Raw genomic sequence first — 22722 nt, forward strand, 5'->3', positions numbered from 1 at the left:
CCCCTGTGCATCTGCCCAGTACTCAGCCCAGATACTCAGTCTGGGTGCTGGGATTTGGCTTCCCCCTGAGGTTAGCAGGGCAAATTAATCTGGCTCGTGTGTGACACTGGAATTCAAGGAGCACGTGCTGCACAGACCGTCAGTTCCTGGACTCCTGTTTTACGTGCTACTCAGACTGTGCAGAGGAGGGGGGTGGCTATGTGGTGCCATAGGAGCATGTCACCTCTGGGTGTGCCATCTGACTCCTGCGTGCTGTCAGCCTGTTTGCTAATTATTACAAAACATAAACCACAATGTACATCTCCCTATCATTTTGGCCTTAGAGCAGGATACTTGTTTAGTAGGTTACATGGTGAGGCCATAAGTGATTAGAAAATAAGAAGGCTCCAGTGCAAGTGAACAACCTCCACAAATTCCCAAAGGCAAAATGCGGAGGGGGCAAGGGGGGGGAAGGAGGAACTGACCTGGGCAGTTACTCCAGACTCATGGGAAATCTGGCTGCACTCAAATACGCTGGCAGCCAAGTCCCTCCAAAGTGCTGCATAACATCATGCATTTTGGATGTTCTTTGTCATAGTTATTGGGTAAGTAAAACATCTCTCCTCCCCCAAGGTCAGATCCTGCCCCCAAGACCTTTGCATGCAGGGGACCCTCTGTGTGTGGATCCCCCCATCCCATGCAGAAATTTTGGAGGGTAGCAACTTTTGTGATACCCCCTATATCCACACTACGCGAGGGGATGGACGTGGGTCAGGGAACAGATGGACCTGATCTGGGAGAGGGCAAGCACCCACCAGCCCCACACAAATTGCTCGGAAAAGGTACGATACCTCCAGGCTGTATTAACTTTTCTGCAGAGCTACATATTGGGGAGCCCCCATTTAATGGGCTCTGGAGACAGCCACAGCCAGGAAGACCCAGAGCCAATGTGGAGGAGATGCAGAACCCCAGGATCTGCTTGGCCCTAGGGAGACCTACTTGGTTGTGCAGGGGTGGAACTATGGCACATTCATTCCATGAGGGGCAAACAGAATGATTTGAGGGAAATTCCTCCCCCTTCCACAGGTATTTCTGAGGCAGGACATGCTCTGAGCCACAGAAATCAGCAAAAAGAAAAAAATATAACGCTCTAAAGCCATCCCATGCGTAGCTCATCTGAAGTCAATCGGGATAAATCTGGCCCAGTATTTTTAAAGCACTCCTTGACCACATTAAATTGACCTATAATGGCAGCAACAACACAGAATGTTACCATTTTCTAACTCTAACGTGAATATTTCCGTGTTACAATAGAGAAGCAGGTTTATTAAATTGAATATATGTTTAATAACTCTACATATTTCTTAGATTTGTTTTACTAATTCTAGTAGCTCAATCCAGCTCATGGGAGCATGATGAGCAGAATGACAGAAATTGTATTTCCTGCCTTTGAACGGTTAGTCACTGCTAGAATATGTCATTCATTACTAGAAAGGCTCACATTTTACCAAAAATAGATGAGGAAACCAAATGGGGCCAAATTCTACAGTCCTGGATTACGCACAAATCATTCCCTGCACTGGGAAAACCCAACAATCACCCCATGGGAAGGAGCTGGTGTTTACCTCACTCCTGCAGAAAACAACCAGCAGGCCTGGCCTTAGTCAAGAGACCATTGAAGAGAAGGGGGAGCACTCTGCACTCCATGAGACATCACCACAAACTGGAGGCACTTTGGGAGAAAGTCAGAAGAGCCTGTGGTTGCTGCCAAGATTTTCCCCAAGGGGAGCTCCTGTGTACAGCAGCATTATTTTATGTAGGATATGAAAGTCTGATGCTGTGCAAAGTGGTCATACACCCCTGTTCCACTCCTTCCTGCTTATGTCAGACCTCCTGGAGCTTGCATGGTTTCAAAAACATGGAGGAGGCTTCCTTAGATTTCAAGGGGAGGAGCAATTATACTCTTAGTGCATCTCCTGTTTCTGCATTGTGACCCTGGCATTTGCTTAATTTCTGGCCTCTATATACAGAGGGTTTTATTATAAATACAGATTACTGCCCTATTTTACCCTTAATCAGGCAAAATTCTTACTGAAGTTGATGGGAATGCTGCCTGAATAAGGAGTGCTAGATTTGGGGCTTTATTCGCTTGTCACTTACACAGTACAAGTCTGAACTTCATGGAATTACAACAGTGAAACAGGTGTGAGACGAATATGGCCCTTGGCCTTTAATAAGTTATAAAACAATCTTCCTAGTAATTGTTTTGGAAACCATATATCTTAATATTCTGTTACTGTGGACACATAAATTAAAACCAACTCCGAAATGAAGAGTAGCAATGTTCTGAATAGAAATAAGATTTGTTTTGACATTCCAAGGTTATATGATTATTTGGATTTTCTTTGTGCAATGTACTGATTCTTTTTTTTTTTTAAACAAATCCTGTATTGAGGTTTTTATTACTATTTTATTACGGCAGGCAAGACAATATTATTAGATTACAGTATGCTAGAAATTTGAAAAATTAAAGCCCCATTCCTGCAATGTATTGTGTGTGGGTGCCCCTCCATCAAGGCATGGGGTCCACCTGCATGCAATGCATTGCAGAATTAGTATCTTACTGAACACACCTATAATTACTCTGCTCAGCAACAGAATTCATGAAAGTGGTTTTGTAAGTACATGTTTTTACTACATATACCATTCCACTAATATCAGTTGATTTACAGTTTTCATTTTGTTCACGCTAATTCCTTAAAAAATATGCAGAACATTTACAAAGATATGATTCATTAATTTATGTTAGGAGGCTTAAAAAGAGGTTTTCAGTACTACGAAGCACTACCAACTATTATATTTTACTCTAAAGTAAAGTTAGGGTGTCAAATCCTGCCAACCACCAATCAGACACAACAGAATCTTTTCGTTACGAAGCATAAACTAATTTAACATCAACAATGCAGTTTTCCTTAGGCTTCCAATGAAATTGTACAGCATCATAAAAAATATTAGCCACTTAGATCTATGAGCTATTTTTGTATGAACTGAAATAGTCACTGTAGGTTTTTTAAAAGAAAATCACATAAAAATACACAATTTTCATTGGATTTTTGTCAATGTCAAAAGCTATACATCTATCAGTATACATTCAGGGGCTCAATCCTGTATATACACATCTGGGTAACTTTACTCACAGAAGTAAGTCCATTTAATTCAGTAGGACTATGTACATCAGTAAAGTTACTGACATGCATAAATGTTTGTAGGTTCAGGCCCAATGTGTTTTGGGAAAGTTAAAATAAATGAAAATATACCCAATGCATTCTCCCATTAAAAATCATCAGACAAAAATATAAACTGGGTGCTTAATAAACAGAGCAAAAAAATTCTATAGGTAACTATAGATTAGCCTGTAGAAAAGCATCTGTAATGTGCCTATAATTATTAAAGAATGTCAATATAATTACAAATAAATGGAAAGGTTATTAATATATATAAAATATAATAGAATATATAGAATCTTCTTAATAGTAAATGATGCATTGGCTGCATAGAGTGATGTTGTTTTGACCAGTTTCATATTTAGTAAAATTTAATAAAGAGAAAGGGATTTGTTCATGATTTTCCACATATGTGTTTTTTCTTTCCTTGTTTTGGAATTTCAATCATATATTTTAATAAGTGCAGGTGAACTATAGCCTATTTTCTGCAATAGATAACAAAATAGCTCGTCACTATTTAAATAAAATAAATATATAAAAATAAAGTTACAAAAATCTACAATATATGAGAATTCTTTGCTTTTTCAATTATTTTTTTCAGTTTGATTTAAAGAACTATTCGACAGACTTGGATTAATCAATAATAAATAATACCGATCTCTTATATAGTGCTTTTCATCAAGTAGGTCTCAAAGCACATTACAAAGGAGGTCAGTATCATTATAATTTACTCCGTCAACCTAATATGCATGCTGTATGATGCAATGGTCCAATTCTGCTCCTACTGAAAACAATGGTGAAACTCCCATTGATTTTAACTGGAGCAGAGCCGGATGCCTATTTGTTTCAACAACCAGGTATAACTTCTCGTAACCCATCTATCTGAATATGAGAAAAGCAGTTAGGTTTTCCAAACTAGAAATTAAGACCCCAATCCCACAACTGACTGCACAGGAGCACATCCCGGAGTCTGCCCTGAGTCCTGTTAAAGTCAATGGAGCTCTGCACGGTTGCGCACAGCCTGTTGCGGGAACAGTGCCCTATTTACCTATGCACACTTGCTTTAGCACACCTGTGGGGAGTACTGCAGATAGTCTTGTGTCTTAAACTCTGTATCACAACAGATAGAGGCTAAAATTAATTCCCAGTGTAACTCCATTTAAGTCAGTGCCGACACACCTGGAATAGGGCACTGGGTCAGTTATTACTTTATCTAAATTTTACAGTTCTCTATTTTCAATGTACTGATTGTTAAATTTTAAAAAATACAACTTAGCAATTATTTCTATGCAAAAAATCATAAAACATACTCTGGAATAATCAAGCTCTCGGGGTGTGGAGTCAGTTAAAGCGCGGACCAGGGCATTCATCATACTGACTGGAGGAGAAGGTGGGGAGGGCTGGGAAGGTTCCTGCTGTAAAGGGCTCTTTGGTTTGGAAGGCAGACGACCTCTTCTCCCTTTCAGGCTATCAGTACGGACAACTGATTAAAGAAGAACAAAAATCAGTCCACAAAGACATCACCAAAAAGCTACAACCACAAATGAGCACCAGGTTAGTTCTTAATTATGATTAGCCCAGCAAAATCCATAATATGCTTCCATTTAGATAGATAGATAGATAGATAGATAGATAGATCACTGCCATCCTTAATTGCAGAGATATAAGTGAATATTATAAAACAGTGTGAAGCTCAGACTTGTAGCCAGCAATGTTACATCTGACCAGCGCCCTTTTTATGTAACCCCCGTTCTGTCCCTGTATGTTTAAGTTTTGCACACACACACAAATACAAACCCCAATAATTATACGAATAATGTACATTTAACCCTTCTTACTGAATAATTCTTAGCTTCCTTACAACACTTCACATGCTATGGGCCTGATCCTGAAAATGCTTACTCATGTGAGTACTTCCATCAGTGGGACTACTCACATCCTTAAGCATTTGCAGGATTCAATCCTGGTTCCATTACAATCAATGGCACACCTTATATTTAATTCCATGGGAACAGACCAGCGCCCTATGTAAAGGTACGCAGGACACAATGTAATGCAGCCCCTCTGTGAGGTGGCAGCCAACTGCAGTACAGCACACTGTACAGCAGGAAAGGGAGGAGAAACTTTGGCCAGGGTCACTGGGAAAATATCTTCCTCTGATGACCTTGCAGTTCTTGAACCTGTGGTTCCAGAGTATCCAGATATTATAAACCTAACGCCTGGAAAAAGAAAAAAAACAACTTACATATATTGCATAGACCCACGCTTTGGAGGTAAGTAAACTAAAAAGCCTACCGTTATAAAATTCCTCATAAAATTAAATCTATATATTTTAACATAAGCAAATTTAATATTCAGATATTTATGCTTATGATAGCATACGTTCCTTACCTTCTTTAACCATGCCGACACTGAGACACTTCTGAAAGCGGCAGTACTGGCATCTGTTACGACGTCTCTTATCCACTGGACAGTTTTTATTTGCCAAACAAACATATTTTGCGTTTTTCTGAACTGTTCTCTGAGAAAATGCAACGCAGAAATAGTCAACTGATAGTTTCTTGAATGAGCTAGGACCTGACAAGATGTATTTTAATTACAATGTGAAAAGCGACAGTGCAATTTGTATAATTAGATAAAATTAATTTCCTAACACACTAGCCCAGAGGAAAAACAGTTTTATTGGTGTTAGCTGCTGACAATGAAAATTGTCTAGGATTGTTCTGAAGCAAGTCTCAGGAGACAGCCAACTTTGAATGATAAAATCATATCTGAAATTACCAGGTCATCGCATCTACCTTTGGGGATTAGATTATCTCCGCTTTTAATATCCCTTTGGGAACAATTTTCTACTTGGTTCATTCCCCTGATTATTACTGACCTTATTAAAATAGAATCAAAATAACCTGGTATGTACTTCTCTTGCTATCGCTGTTGTTAGTCAAATATCACAATAACTGGTTTTGCTAGCCATTAAAATCAGTACAGATGAAATCAAAACTACAAAAACCAAACCAAACCAAAAAACCCCCAAACCTTTCACAATTTAGTTAACTCTCATGGAAAAATAACTTAATTTGGAGAAAATGAATGGAGTTATATTTATACTGACACTTGCTTAGCTATAAAACAAACGTTTGGAGAGATGCTGACCAATTTATTTTTAAAATCCTATATTTATATTCTAACAAATAATTTTGAAAGCTATCAAATAGTTCAGATTTTATAAAAATAAGTTAAGACTAGAAAAAGAATAAAGCAGATATTGTACAAAAAGTGTAATGTGTTTTAATATTTAAAATCAATGCTATTTCAATAAATAACTCAATTTCACCACAGATGAGCAATTAATAGCAAAGACTTAAAAGCAACCACAATAAAATTCATAATTACTGTGACATTATAAACTGAATCTTTCATCAATATGAAATTATGTAGAAAAATGTTATTTCTTTCACATTTGTGTTCCTTGTGCAATAAAAGACAAGATCAAAAGTAATAAAAATAAGAAACACATCAAATCATTCACCACTTAAATGACAACTGCATCTTGTACTTGGAAAATCATTTTGTAAATTTAGGGCCCAATCCTGCTCCCATATAAATTCACAGCAGTTTAGCTATTGACTTCCACAGGAGTAGGAACTTCATAGCTACTTTTCCCAGATGATTTTTGGTACCTATTCTAATTATATTTACACAACTAAGAGTTTTAATAGATATGTGTATATTTACCATATTATAAAAGTATTATCATTGAGTAATGTTACTAGTAGTAAGTGCAATAAAAAAATGTTTTAAACTTCCTGCTCCTATCAAAGCCAATGCAAAAACTTCCATTAACTTAAACAGGAGCAGGTCTCCGATCTTTACAGAAAGAAATTGACTAAATCAAACCTTCAACCTTGATACTAATAAATCAAACCCTAAGATCTACTGCAAGCTCTAAATTTAAACATGCCATTTGTAAGAGTAAACTGAAACCTTACATACGATCTGTAAAAAGCAAAAACAAATACTAAAACCTAGCATTAAAAACAAACAAAAAATACATAAACCCAGAAAGCATAAGCAGAATTTTTCTTCATAGTGAATGCGTTGTGCATTACCTGTACCCAGAACCTTCTCAGTTAGTCTCAGAGCTAATATTGAGGCACTGAATAGTGCTTCGTCATTGCACTGCTTAATACCTTTCACAGATCAGAATTCACTGGTTTCTCAGCTAAATAGTTGTAGTCAAGCAGCAACTTCCTAGCATTACAAATGTTCTGTTTCATAACATACATTGACTCAATTGCCTCCTTGGCATGTCCTTAAATCTACATTTCTTTGGATTACCCTATGGAGGGAGATTACACTTTTCACTGTTACTACTAGCTGAATTATTGGGACATCTGTATTTCATGCCTTGTTTTAAAAATATGTAATTAGTCTGAATGCCTCAGAAAAGTCCAATTTGTTGAGAGCAAAATAAATGCAGCTAGATTTATTTCAAGAGAAGCTCCTGAAATAGTTGCCCTGCACTTCACGGAAAGTCATTATGTGCCAGACACTAGGCTGGTGTATATCAGTTTAGCTCCAGTGATTCAGCCAACTGAGGCCTTGTCTTCACAGTGTGTTACTCCACACCAGAGCAGTATAAATCCTAGTGCACACTAGCATGTTGCACACTGCATGCATTCTTAGTACTTTTTGAAATGGCCGGGATTACATTAACGCACACTAGGGAACTTTTAGTTCACGGCAGTAGGGTCCCACAGGCCAGTTAGTGCATGACATACTAATGTGCACTAAAATTTACACCTCTTTCATAGATTCATAGATATTAAGGTCAGAAGGGACCATTATGATCATCTAGTCTGACCTCCTGCACAACGCAGGTCACAGGATCTCACCCACCCACTCCTGCGATAAACCTCTCACTTATGTCTGAGCTATTGAAGTCCTCAAATCATGGTTTAAAGACTTCAAGGAGCAAAGAATCCTCCAAGAAGTGACCCGTGCCTCATGCTACAGAGGAAGGCAAAAAATCCGCAGGGCCTCTTTGAATCTACCCTGGAGGAAAATTCCTTTCCAACCCCAAATATGGTGATCAGCTGAACCCTGAGCATATGGGTAAGATTCACCAGTCAGATACCCAGGAAAGAATTCTCTGTAGTAACTCAGATCCCACCCCATCTAACATCCCATCACAGGCCGCTGGGCCTATTTACCTTTGGTGCAGACTAACCTGCAGTGTAGCCACGCCCTGAGACTCTGGGTGAGAACTAGCCCAATCTCTACACTACATCCTCTGGAAGATATTATTTGGCTTTGTATGAATAGTCACTTGGTGTCTACCTTCCCCCACCACACTACCCAGATGGTGGGTTTTCACTCTAACATACACTTGGCTCACAGAATCATCCTAACTTTTCTGGGTGAACTTATCAGCATAACAACAACCGAAGCAGTCAGTGGTTAGCGTGAATGGTGTGGGGATGACGTGGGATGGGGGGTTGGCATCTGTGCGTAAGTGTATACGGTTCTCACCTTAAAGAAGCCCTTGCACCCCTCGCACGTCCGTACCCCATAGTGTTGGCAGGCAGCATTGTCCCCGCACACAGCGCAAGTGCCTTCTCCAGACGAGGAGCTCCTGCTGGGTGGGGAAGGCAGGCCACTGCTGCTGCCACTGCTCTCGCCCAACAGGCTGGAAGTGGCTGCATTGAGGCCCAGTGGCGAGAAGGCTAAGGCGGCTGCTCTTTTGGCCAGGGGGAGCCCATAAGGATGGTTCTCCATAGTGGTTTGACCGGCAGTGGGTCTGTCAGATCCCAGAGGCAGGCTCAGGGCAGCAGGGTCATAGCACATGTGGGCACCAGCTGCAGGCGTGTGGGGTGGCGAGTGCTTGAAGTGGAAGAGGGGGAAGCGGGTGGGCACAGTCTTCATAGGGGCAGAGTCCATCAGGTGGCTGGGGGCCATGCAGGTCTGTGCAGGTTGCAGCGGATGTGGGGGTTCATCCCACATGGAGGCCTGGTGAGAAGGGAATCCGGGAGTGGTGGGCGTGGAAGGCGGGGACTGCTTAAAGTACATGGAGGTGCTGGGCATCCCTTCATCTGTGGAGGGCGGCAGTGAGGAGTGGTAACTATGTAGCCGGCTGTCTTCCATTTTTATGAGGGGCCTCTGGCTGGAGGAGGCAGATTGCATTTGGTACAGGCAGGAGGGCTTGAGCTCATAGCTGCCAGAGTAACCCTCCATGAAGGTGCTGAAGCTGGGCAGGGAGGTGGTGGCGGTGGCAGTGATCTCGGTGCTGCTCAGGTCCATGGTCAGTTTGGTGTAGTCAGGATTCATGATCTCCGAGCTGTACTCTGAGCCATATGCGTAGGTCTGAGCTGCATAACTCGAACCAGGAGGTGAAGGGCTATACTGAGCTTGCACACAGGGCATATCTGCAAGGGCAAAAGGGGCCATTAGCAACAACAACAAACAACAACCACGTTGCGGCTGCAGCTTCAGGTCATCACTTACATTTCTCTTAGCCTTTTATGGTGATTTCCTGCATTTCACGGAGAGAAATTAGACACCCACTGCCAGAATGTGGGAGTTATAAATTTCCTCTGAGTACTCAGTATTTGAGAAGAAATATATATTAGATGCATATGGGGCCACATTCTGCTCTCAGTTACGTTGGCTGAAATTACTGGAGTTACCCCAATTTTACACTGGTGTAAGTGAGAGCAGAAGCTGGCCCTAACTGCCCTAGCTCCACTGCCTAACAGACATAGATGTCAATGAGAATTAAACAAGAAGCATGAAACTAGTATATGAATACATGCAATTATGCCATAAAATTTTCATGTGTGGAAAAACCACACTATCACAGTCTATTATGTATATAAAGGTATTGTCTAGAGTGTACTTCAAAGACACAACTGAAATCACTGTATCTGTTACTTAGGAGCTGTGAAGATAAATACTTCTTACTTGACCTAGAGCCTTCATACTGTATTTTTGATCAGATCATAATTAAGGGGGATATCTTGCCATCAGCTTTTAAGAAGAACTCCCCATTATAGGGAGGACTGCTAAAAAAGATGGCACAATAGACCCTAACGTTTTTTAAAACGTAAAGGCAAAAGTACACTGTATTTCTGTCTTGATTGCTATAGGAGATCTAGGTTGAGGTTGATACTAGTCCTGTATTTTTTTTACATTGCATCATGAAAGTAAATCCAGTTCACTCACACAAGGAGTTGATTTATTTATTTATTTATTTATTTTCCACTTCTCTGTTCTTCACTTTATTGCTCACAGACCCAATGCAGCAATCTGTATGAGGTTTGCCTGCTTAGTCACTACAGGTTTCAAGCCCAGTATTTGCAATTGAAGCTAAAGACAGTCAGTGAGTTTCACTTTGACAAAACATACATCTTATTATTAGTGAGGGAAATGCTTTCACATGGAAAACCTGAGAAAGTAAAGAAGTATTATTACCCTTGTAGGAAATATATTTCAAAATTAGGACTAGTTTATCTCTTTATAACCAGTATAATTCATATTCCAGAGGCACTGGATAAATGATACATACAAACATTTCTAAAGGTTAAAGGTGTTAAAGCTGTTCTTCCTGGATATTTTAAGAAGTCCCTTTACTTTGGTTTCTTAAAACATTTACTCTCACACAATAATCAAATTAATTTCTATTAAATAAACTTTTAATTTCTAATTTGTAGAGAAACACATTTAAATTAAGAACAGATTTTAATTATTGGATTTTCATGTCAGAAGAAAGACCAGCTTTTTCAAGTTTTCAAGGAACTTTGTAAAAATGTGGGAGAAAATTACTGCTTTTGTTTCCTAAAATGATTCTTTGAAGACTACTTTTATTTATATATCCAAATACTATATATTTTTTTAAAAAATAGGACAAAATCTTCATAAATCTTACCTCAAAAATCTTATTTATTTTTATTTCTAAAATGTGCCTGCCAGTCTCTGGGTGCATATACACAGTTGAAGTAATGCAAATTAAGAAAGAAAACTCAGTGCCAACTTGTGATATTATCAAACAAGGGAAGTTAAACAACTGGTTTTCCTAAATATGTTGCTTATATGGTAATAGAGTAAAAGGAAATGAAACTCCTTCCATACACCTCCAATGAAAATTCTTTGAGAAATGCAGTTTAACAAGCAGATAAATAATGTCACAAATTGACATGTTGACACAGAATCTTGTGAAGGAGAAGGATTTTCTGCCTGTGCTGAACAGGAGCAGGCATTGATAAGAGATGACCTGCTGTTCCTCTTCTCTTCAGCAAGAATACCTGCACTACTGAATATAACATAGCTATTTCACTTTAAGAAACTATTATGCTAAATTTGCTATAAGGAAATAGAAATCTGCATTAAACCCTATTTGAAGAAAAGGAGGAGGAAAGAATTAAGGTAAGGATCTATTCGGATCTGCAGAACTCCTCTTACTAGCCTGATTCCCAGTGTGATCTACTGACTAGTTCTAACCCCTGTTTTTTCTTTCTACTTTAAGCACTGGGATTAGTTTTCCTCAAAAATAAATAATAACGTGACAATTTAATTATTATTATTTCTTAACACAATGTACCTAAAATAATCACGAGCCCCGTTTTAAAACGATGTATTAGCAAGACCAAGATGAATCAATACAAAATCTGGTTAGGAACATTCAGAGGCACTAACCTTTCTGAAATCTTTGCAAGAATGGTACATGAGAATACGAGTTAATAATGTTCACCATAACATCCCACCCACTTGCTTGCAATTTTCTCTTTCAATTTTTAATGTTGGTCAGGGACTTTTAATTCCTATGGATTCAGTCATAACAGTCAAAGTTTTATTAAATACAGTCTCTGAATGACCATGCAATTAAATCGGGGAGCAAAATCTTCTCGAAGGCAAACTCCCTGCGCCCTGTTCAAAGCGAAATGGCGTTGCAAGAGCGAAATTTGGCCCTACGAGTTTGAAAATATTAAAACTGTTGATAGCATTTGCAAAAGAAGCTCGGCGTATTGGCAGGAGACTTTATTCTCACTCCGATTCCACTAATTCCTTGTTGCTGGGAGAAGCCAATTGTCTGGATTCTGCTCTCTTTGTTCCGCACGTGTAAACCCAGAATAACTCCATTGACTTCAGAGGAGCGACTCTGCATTTACACCACGTACTTCGGGGCTGAATACGTGTGCGGGCTCTGAGCGGGCAGGGGCCCCCCAGCCGCGGTGTGTCTGTTACCTGGAGGGTATCTTGCTCGCTGAATGGTGGGGCTGGTCGTCTGGACGGCGGAGGCTGCAGGAGGAGGCGGAATGCGGGCTGGCTGGGGCCGGTCTGCGGGTCCGGGTTTGGAGCCGGGACTCAGCGTGGGGCGCTCTTCCGAACCGGGCTCTGTCACACAGCAGGGAAAGAGAGAGGTCGGGAGTCACAAGGCGGTCTGCACCCGGGCGCGGGAGCCAGGCTCGGAGACCCGGGCTGAGATCACGCCGTGGGGCTGAAAACGAGCCGCAGAGCCGGCGATGGGAGGCAGGTTCTGAAGGGAAAGCCACTGCTCGGCCACCTGCAGCCTGGGATAACAGCGTTAGCGTGGGAACTGGGAGGGGAGAGACAGAGAGAATTCAGCCCCAGCTCCCCCCCAAACCGGCGAGGGGCTTCTCGTGTTCCTCAGAAAGCAGGTCGCAGCCTTTCCCCCCGAGGTTAGGAAAACTCCAGCCCTAATGCTGCCATCCCCCCGCCCCCCTTCTCTCTCGCTCAGGACGCCAGGGGAAGAGTCGGAAGGTGCCATGGAAAGGAAGTTTACACACTCTTCGGTCAGTAGCAACGTTATGGCAATATCGGGATCGGATTGGGCGTAAAGCCATGAAAGCCTCCTCCTTTCGCCCAGAGAAAGACGCCGTGGAAAATGTTTAGCAACTTTCCCCTCTAACTGGCTTGGCCCTTTTTTGTGCTACATGTGGGGGCATTTTCGGCAGGCCAGCAGGAAGTTTAAATCCGGGTGGATCCAGGCCAGAGGACAGGTATGGCCAAGGTAGACAGGCTCTTGCAGTGAACTGAAAGGATTTCTTACCCCCGCCCCGCCGAGCTTGCCTTCTCCGTGCAGTCCCCGAAGGGTCGGCGCTCGCCCTCTCCCCGGGGGGGTGGAGGAACCCCGGGGATCAGCCCCCGCACCTAGATCAGCCCCAATGCCAGCTTCTGTTCTTGCCCTGCCTCGGGATTGCAGCGCCCCTCGCACACGATATAAAAGCGACGCTTTAGTCTAATCTGCGGTGAGAGACCCCCCCAGCGGGTCGGGCATCCAATAACGACACCATTTTAGAGAAGTTCCTTTCCCTCTTCCGATAATATTCAGCACCTGGAGGGCTCCAGCACGTTTGCTGTCCTCGTAGCCTACTGACAACCCCCCTCGCCTTCAGCAAGTGCAGCCCTAAAACCAGCGGCCTTTCTCCTGTCCCCCGAAGGCTCCGCGGCCCTTGCGCCCTCTTCTGCCCTCGCTCCTCCCCCCCCCCCCCTTGGTGCTTTGCTAGGGCTCATCTCTTACCTGGTTTGGCTTTGTCACGCTTATTCTTGAAGCCAACACCTGCGTATCAGAGGGGAGGCTTTGCATTTCGGCGGGGAGGCACTAACATCGCCGCCCGTGTCAGGAGAGACCCCCCCCCCACTTCCTCCCTTGTGTCTATTAGCGCGAGTCCTGGCCAGGAACTTTCGCCTACTTTTGCCATCATGCCCCGCGAAGCGCTCGGGGTGTCAAACGCTCATCTCCTCTTCTTCTCCCGGGCTTTTCCATCCCTCCCTGCTCTTGGGCCAGCGCTTGCAAGGCCGCTTCTCCCACTGCACTGAGCGCCCCAGGGCTCCCCTCCTCCCCCAAAGCCGCCGGTTACCTAGAGACACTCTCTGCGCCTTCAAACATGCAACGCTCCTCCAGACTGCGGCCGCTGAGCCAGGAGCACAGAGCCTGGAGGGCTGTAAATTAGGAAGGAATAACTACCCTTGTCAAAGAGCCTTTCTTCCTCCTTACACTCTACATTCAGCCCCAAGTGACCCCCCCCCCCCGGGTAATCTGAGGAGGAAACCGTGAAATGCTCCATTGTGATTGTGGCTCTTCAGCTGAGTTTCGAAACCTTCCTTTACCCCGGGAGGGACCGCGAAGGGGAAGCGTCACTGCATTAAAGTTTCAGCTGCATGTCGAGTAGCGGCTAGTTTGTAATTTAATCGCTACGTAACTATCAAACCAACCCACGGAACTCCAGCAAATAGCGCGCAACTTCAGTCAATTTCATCTCTGAGCGGCCCCGGCCGCTCTCTGTTTCTCAGCCTCTCGCTCTCAGCGTGTCATCATTGGGACAAGAAGAATTTAACATACAACAGTCCCCACGGAGAAAAAAAAGAAAAGGAATGGAAGAAGCTAATAAGCTGAAGCAGGCTGGAGAGAATTCCCGTGACTAATTCCAGAAGTTTATTTGAAAGTGACGCTCGCAGGGGACCCCCCTCCGCCCCCCTAAAAATAGCATTTTCCGCCCTTTATTTGGGAAAACTTTGGGAGTTAAATCCTTTAGCTCAAAATAAGGTGAAAACCAAACAACACTTCTCAACAACGTAAGTTAAGTATTAAAGTTTAGACGATCCATGCCGCCACCGGGACAGCGCAGTATCGCGATACTGCAGACCAATAGCTGCCCACGATATACCACACTTGAATGCCCAGTATACAACATGTTATGGATTCTTTTAAAGACAGGCGCTGTTGCACAGTTAGGAAGAGAGACAGTTATACAGCGAGTTAAGGCAGCGAGTGAAATGCAGCTCCTCTGTACTGTGACACACGTGCTGGGTCTGTATAGTAAGTAATTACAATCTATGACCTCCAAAGGGAAAAGTGCAAATTTCTTAGGAGCATCTGCCAGGCAGACGTGCCTAGCAAAGATCCCATCTCATTTCATTACAATATGCCACATTCCAACAATTACCTCTTCGGCGAACTCTTCCAGCAGTTTGTTTGTTCTCTCCTAAAGCGAGATCAGATCAACCTGCCCTGCAGTCCCTATTAGTCCTAACTTGCACAAACAAAACCACTTATTTCCCAAGCACAGTTAAAGGAAGAGACAAATTACTCAAAAAGAAAAGGAGTACTTGTGGCACCTTAGAGACTAACGAATTGACTGCCATTCTTCGCTTCACCCGAGCTGCAAACTCCCCACCGCCGGCGGCAGCATCATTTCCATGACAACAACTAGCAGAAATACCGTAGTTTTCGGCTGAGGCTTCTATTTCAGAAACCCAGCTCTCCTGTTTAGGAGAGGAAAAGTCTCAAGTACGGGCTAACAAAACAGCATCAAATATATATCCACCCAGGACAGAAAGGAGTAAAAGTTCCAGGGTACAGCCCCCAGCATGTTAGATTAGTAACACTGGTGTTCATCACAAACAGTTGTCATTTCAAGAGCAATATAACCGGCAGCACAACTTTTACCAAGTCCATCCACATTCTCTCTCTCCCATTCATATATACATACTTGATTGCTGTGGCGGTTCCGTCTTTACATCTAGTTTGTAAATGCCCGTTTCCTTAAATGTGCATGTAGGCTCCGTCCAGTGGCAAAATTATAAAAGGCAAACCCAAGAGGTTCTTGGAGGCTGTACAGCTGGAGGCTGCGCTATCCCGAGTCATGGGAAAGGATTACGGAGGCTTGAGAGACCAGGAGCTGAGAGCAGCCTGCTGCTGCTGCTGCTGCTGGTGGTGCTCCGGAGTGGAGCGTGTGTGCGAGAGAGTGAGTGATGAACAGCCAGCTGCAGCAATGTGCCTTTGTTTATATGCGCTGGCTCAGTGAGAGAGATCTGCCTCTGCCTCTCCCTGGGTCTCTCTCTCTCTCTCTCTGTCTGTCTCTGTGTGTGTGAGGCGAGAGAGGAAGGAGACTCCTCTGCCGCTGCTCTCTCCCTCTCCCTCTCTCTGAACGTCATTTATGTGAGAGGAGCCCTAGCGGCCTCGCCATAGAGCGACTGGAATGCGAGACGTCAATCGTGACGCCATGGGAGCCTGACGCTACTGCCCACCCCCCGCGCGCCCGCCCGCCCCAGACTCTGTGAGTCTCTCCCTCGGTACAGTGCGGCGCGTGCGAGAAAGCCCCGGCCCCGCACCTACACTGCCGGCATCTGGCTGCGACGCTCTGCTTAAATTTTCAGACTGCTGTCAACCTGCGAGACGTTACCAGGAGGGGAGAGGGAGGATATGGCTGGCAGGCTGGGTCTGAGTGCAGGAGGCGCGGGAATGTTAGTGGCAGTGTAGATATTTATCAATAATATCTATGGCCAGGATTAAGAATTAGAGCAATGCCTTATGCTGTTACTGCACACAGGAGCATTGCTTAACCGTATATATTTCAGGACAAAATAAGAGAGTATTTAATAAGGTAAAGTTCAGACGACACTTTGGACATGTAAACCGCGCTTATTATTGATGACGATTAAAACTGTTTAAGAGAAAAAAGTAAAAGGAAACTTTTTAAAGTGTAGGAACAAGGCGCAGGTTCTGAAGGATCTCATTATACCCGGCTGGGTCTCTCTGCTCGGGTCACAAACCAGTCACTTCGGGAAACTTCATCAGAACTCCTCGTTGTTTTTGCTTATAGGTGTAGCTGTAACTCAATTCGCTTTCGCTCTAGCTGGGCTCTCAGTTATCCATTGTAACAAATGATTGTTGCTCTGTCTGATTTTATGTTTGCTCGCGTCTTCGCAATGTGAATGAGGGTAGCCTCAGGAGGAGGCTTTACTTTCTTTTCATAATAATTCTCCATATGGTGGATTAATTTGCACCCAAACAAATAAGAGCTGGACATTGCAAACTGCATAGAAAATACAAATTTGAATGAAACAGCTGCGGCTGCTGCTCACACACATGCAGGGACGAGGAGGGAGTGAAAGAAGAGACACCGATCGCACTTTCACTTTGTTTAGGCTGGATTCACAATCCTCCTTCTCCTCTGGTGTCTATATTACACAATTCCTGGGAACTAAATGGGTTTCTGCACTCAGTCCTGTGAAGCTGGTTTTCTTGCTTTTCCTCTCCGGAGGGAGGGGTGCAGTTCTGATTTGAAGGAGACATGGGTTGGCTTGCTATTTGGGGGGGGGGGGTGTCTTTGTGAATCCGTGTGTGCATGCGGGTAAGAGTCTCACTGAAACAAGCGGAGCTTTTAATATGTAACTTGCAGTGAGTCCGGGACCAGAAGTCCACCGGGGCACTGCTCAGCGCCCCCAGCCCTCGATCTCCTATGTGAGTGTCACATCAGATAAGCTATTACCAGCAGGACAGTGAGGTGGGAGGAGGTATTGTTTCATATTCTCTGTGTATATATAAAGTCTGCTGCAGTTTCCACGATATGCATCTGATGAAGTGAGCTGTAGCTCACGAAAGCTTATGCTCTAATAAATTGGTTAGTCTCTAAGGTGCCACAAGTACTCCTTTTCTTTTTGCAAATACAGACTAACACGGCTGTTACTCTGAAACACATCCCTTCCCAGTCCATCTCACAGAGGGAGCACTTGGGCTCCAAGCGAGGAATCCGGCCGCAGGCGGTTACCCAACACTAGATATTTTTTCTACTTTCTTAAACAGCGAGCCCCTTTCGGAGCCAATCAGAGGGCACACGTCACTATGGAACGCCGTCCTCTTGCCGGCGCGCCCAATCCCCGCACACGATGCGCCGGGCTCCATTCCAAGGGGCGGGACCCAAGACCTGACGCACAAGAGGCGCGTGATTGACGCAAACTGTGTTGCTAAATTTAGCCTCTGGGCTGTGTAAGCCGATTGCGATCGCGCGGGGGAGGGGGCGGAGCCCATTGAGCGGCGGCAGCGGCGGCGGGCCGGGCGCGCGCGCGCGCGCGGTGCTGGGGCTATTTTGGGTCCCTGCTTTGATCCGGCCAAGCCAAATATAGCTGCAGCCGGGTATTTATAGCCCTGGCGAGTCCCATTGTCGTGAGGGCCGCGCCCCCGCCCCCGCCTGGCTTCCTCGGGGCGGGGGACCTCAGGGATGGAGCCCGCTCACCAGCGAGCGCTGCTGCGCCCTTGCTGCCCCCCCCGGGCTGCCGGCCGCGGTGGGTCGGGGGCCGGGCCCCTGCACCGGGTAGTGCCGCCGCCGGCAGCAGCAGGCGGAGAGCCGGGCTGGCCTGCGGGCTGCCGCCCAAGGGGAAGCTGGAGAAACTTCCCGGCAAGAGGTGCCTCGGCAGCCTGGCGCGCCGCACCGTGTCCCACCGAGCGCCCAGCCCGCTGTCGGGCTGGCTGACGCGGTGCCCCGGCGCGGGGGCGGCCGGTGATTCCCCGCTCGGGAATGCGTAGCGCCTGCGGTCACCTGCCCTGCCCGGGCGCCGGCCAAACGCCCCGCGCCGCCCGCCTGGTGCTCAGGGCGGGGGGAGCCGGGACCCCACCTGCGCCGCCCTGCGGGCAGGGCGCGGACTCCGTGCCAAGGGCTGCCCCGGCCGGGCGCTGTGGGGATACCCCTGCCTGATGCAATGGAGCGGAGCAGGGGGCGGCGGCGGGCTCGCATAGCGGAGCGGTGACCTCACGGCAGAAGCGGCGGCTTGTTGGGAGCCCCCGCCCGCCTGTTGAGTAAGCGCGTTGAGAAGTGAAAATGCCATGACGGGCCGGTGCGCTCATCCCCGGGGCTGACAAGCCGCAGACCAGGGGAGATTCCCTTTGATGCGCTCCCTGTGTGGGCGGCCCAGGGCAGAGGGAACTGGTGGCACTTTCCGCCCGCCGTCCCCCCCTGCACAGCCGCGATAAAAATACTTCGCTTTCCATGTTGTCATCTGCCTACTCGTCCCGCTGTGCCTGGCTGTAAGGGGAACTGGAGAGAGTGCGCAACGCCCGCTGCCCGGCGGACGGGCTGCGGCGTTGCCTGATATTTTCCTCAACCCAGTTCCGGAGTGACCCCGATTCCCTTTTGATTCCCGTAATTCCTCCCCTTGATTACAGCCTTCCCCCCGGTCCCCTAGTTTAGAGAGACATCTTCAACTGGGAAATCAGGTTTCTGTACCTCCAATATTCACAGATAACTCCTAAAATAACAATCAGTGACAGAGGTCGGCGAGCGAAGAAATCTGCATGTGTTCAGTTTGCTTACTTGTCAAGTCTGACAGCAGCCTGGGTATAAAGCGCGCCCCTGCGCTTTCGGACCGCTCACCTCCTATCTTAGGTTCTTCCTTGCTGAAAAGATTGTTCTACAAAGCAGGGGCAGAAAAAGCCTTATTAATGTGTAGATGATTTTAAAATAATTCAGGACATCCTGTTTGAAGGATATGCTACCATTAACTGGATTTTGGGGGGGAGGGGGAAGTTTCAAAAAGTCAAGTTGACCGTGTCCCTTGAAACACTTGAGGCCAAGTTCCTCCTTGGAGTAGTGAGTTTGTAACCTGCTATTTGGAATTAATCTCTGCTACCCTGCAGTCAATGTAGTTATACCCAAGGAAACTTTCGTCAATTTTGTACAAATGTATGCTAGTGCTTTTGAAACACTTGAGAAGGAGGGGACCTGTTCCAGGCAGCCCTTAGTATTTGAAGACAGACAAGTGAACAAAACTTAGGGGAAAGGGAACAACAACAGACCAGTTATATAATATTTATATACAAGTCAACTTGATTCATTGTAAGCAGCATGGAGGAAGTGGGCCTGGAAGAGGGACTTAAACGTAGGGGCTTTGTGAATGAGCTCCGTGACTGCCTTTCTGTGCATAAGGGGAAAGTGGAAAAAGGAGGGGGAGACTGGTGAATGGGTAGACAAGACTGGAAGTATTGGGACAATGAAGGAGACAGGAGGCAGCACAAAGCTTGATCAGGGACGGTAAGTAGGAAGGGTGGAGCTCTGTAGAGCTGAGGGTGATAAGGGGAAGCTTCAATATGATGTAGTAGACTAGGGTGGGGAGCAAGTGGAGGGATTCACTTTGTTTTTCCACTCATGTATTGTACAAATAACTTTGCTGTGATAAGTTTAACTGTTGGGTAGATATTTCTTATTTGAAGTGGCAGTTGATTGCTCCAAGAGCCGATTAAAGCATAGATTGTCTAGGTCCATTCCTAGGCCTCAAGCTCCTGGAATCATTTGACTAAGAATGTCAGCTTTCTTTCTTTCTTTTTTTTTTTTTAAAGTAAATGCATAGCCCTGGTACTGGTGAAGAAAGGCATGAATACAGGATATGATTCTAATTGAGACAGTGACATATGCCTGAGTCTGCAGACAGCCTGGAACCGTATCACTGAGACGGGTGAACTACCCCATGTGTTTCAGTGATCTGTTAATGCCAACACCAACTGCTTTAGGGGACCCTGACAACACTAGTCCAGCGAAGGACCCTGTACGTGGCAGGAGGAGAAATGTGCAGCAAGTCCCACCCACCCAAGCAAATATAATCTAGCTGCTGGAATAAGTACTGGAACCCCCCTACTATAACCTCTACCTTTCTGGGGCTGGGAGAAGGAGAACCCATGCTACCTCTTTGGGAGGGGAGGGAGGTTATCATGCCAACTGTATCTCAAAGCAGGAAGTGTGGTCAAGGATAAGGCTGTGTGGGTGGAACTACAGTTTAAGCCCATGGGCTGTGCAGGGGCAATTACTGCCCAAAGAGTGAATTTCTGAGATAAATTCAGGTGATTGAAACCAGGGGTTTATAACTGTTATAAATATGTTCTGATTGCTTTAACCACAATAGTTCTGCCCACACAAGAGTTGATTTGGATTTGAAGAGGCCAGGACCAGATATGTTTCAGATATGCAAGCACACCATCTTATTTAATAAGATGATGCATTCACAGGGATCTTAATTTAAGTAAGTGTATTATTGAATAATGACACAATTCTGAATGAAATCCCTACTGGCACTGTATTGATGGTGGAGAATGGTGAACACACACTCAGAAAATATGTTTTTGGCATAAGCTTTAATCCTCACATAAACACAGTTCTGTTTGATGGAGTCCACTTTGAAAAAAAGAGAGACAACGCTCATCCTTGCCTGGGAGAAAGACTAGTATCTATCCAACAGGTGGCTGGCTTTTTGTGAAATAGATGCTGTGCAGAGTCGGGTTGCTGCTGTTCAGTGCCAAGGAGATGGCACTCTCTTTGAATTACAACTAATAAAATAACAAATATTCTTGACTTTCTCTGTTAACTTATTCAAATTATTACATGACTTGTTCATGCCCTTTCACTTCATCTGTTTAATAAACCTTAGCTCAGATCTTCAATATCCTGAAGGGACCAGAAAGTAACTTTTCCTACCAGAGGTGCTAATAACTCAGCTGGAGTATTACATGAACCCTGGTCATTGTTTGACTTTTAAAAAAAAAAAATCTGTTTTATTTATCCAGCACATATTGAGTTTCTAGCTGACAGATACTTTTGGTTCATGCTAACAAGGGATAACTCCTCTAATTTACCAACTTTTAAATTAACACTTTCCCTAACATCTTTCTACGCGTTAGCAAAGCCCTCTGAGGTTAATCCTGTTACAATATTTTCCCATCACATCTGTTTTGCTTGCAACTGTTAAACTATATTGTGAATTGCCTTTTACATTTGTTACGTATCATCTTACTCTGTTTCATTTACTGTTCTCTCAGGCTATGTCTACACTATGGGCCATACAGCAACACAGCTGTACTGCTGCAAGGTCTCCTGTGTAGCTTCTCTAGCCGGCGGAAGAGAACTCTCCTGCTGGAATAATTAAACCACCCCCAACTAGTGGCAGTAACTACATCATAGGAGTGAGTCTCCCGCTGACATAGTACTGTCCATGCTGACAAAAGTGCTAGTGTAGAAAAGCCTCACTCTTTCCCCATTTTTGATTATCTATCCCCCTTTCTTTTTTCTGGATGGGTCTCTCATCACTTTTGTGCTTGATTAGCTAAGCTGTCTGCCTGTCTCCTAGAGCAGCCTGTCAGCAGCTCCGTAGCCTGGGATAACATTAAGGGTTCCAGATGATGACAGTGGGAGATTCCAATTAGATTCACAGCCCCTTTTACCTTAAGTAGCAGGGGGATAATTTTCTCACAAAGCAACTCAGTGGGATGCTGAGTTCTCAGTGTGAAGCTGTGTCAAAAGGGCTAGTGCGATCCTTGGATATATAAATGTGATTAGTGAGTAGAAGTAAGGACATTATTTTAACTTTATACATTGATGAGACAGATACTGGAATACTGTGTCCAGTTTTGGCATCCACATTTTAAAAATGTTGACAAATTGAAGAGGGTGCGGAAAAGAGCCACAAAAATTGTTCGGCAGCTGGAGAAAATTCCATACAGTAAGAGACTTAAAGAACTCTGTCTTATCAAAAATAAGACTGAAAGGTGACTTGATTACATTGTAAAAGTATCTTCATGGAGAAAATATCAGTATTAAAGGGCTCTTTACTCTCGTAGAAAAAGACACAACAAGAACCAATGGCACTGAAAGTAAAAGTCAGACAAATTCAAATTAGAAATAAAGCACAGGTTTTTACCCGTGAGAGTGAGTCACCATTGGAACAGATAACTAAAATA

The 22722-nt window shown here is 44.6% G+C and overlaps 1 protein-coding gene across 3 annotated transcripts in view; it reads right to left on the minus strand.

The window, feature by feature from the left end:
• NR4A3 (nuclear receptor subfamily 4 group A member 3) overlaps positions 1–16268 on the minus strand; it is a 32663-nt gene extending 16395 nt beyond the window's left edge. The window contains exons 1-6 of one of the 3 annotated variants that reach the window (XM_073332530.1): positions 15713–16268; positions 15339–15485; positions 12444–12593; positions 8736–9628; positions 5595–5724; positions 4514–4686 (exon numbers count right to left, since the gene is read on the minus strand). In XM_073332530.1, the coding sequence (XP_073188631.1) occupies positions 4514–4686; positions 5595–5724; positions 8736–9626 (1194 nt within the window). In that variant the 5' untranslated portion in view covers positions 9627–9628; positions 12444–12593; positions 15339–15485; positions 15713–16268. The other 2 variants (XM_073332529.1, XM_073332531.1) reach the window with 2 other exon arrangements.
• Positions 16269–22722: the final 6454 nt, after the last annotated feature.

This window comes from Lepidochelys kempii, chromosome 2 (assembly GCF_965140265.1).
Source record: "Lepidochelys kempii isolate rLepKem1 chromosome 2, rLepKem1.hap2, whole genome shotgun sequence".
Taxonomy (NCBI): domain Eukaryota; kingdom Metazoa; phylum Chordata; order Testudines; family Cheloniidae; genus Lepidochelys; species Lepidochelys kempii.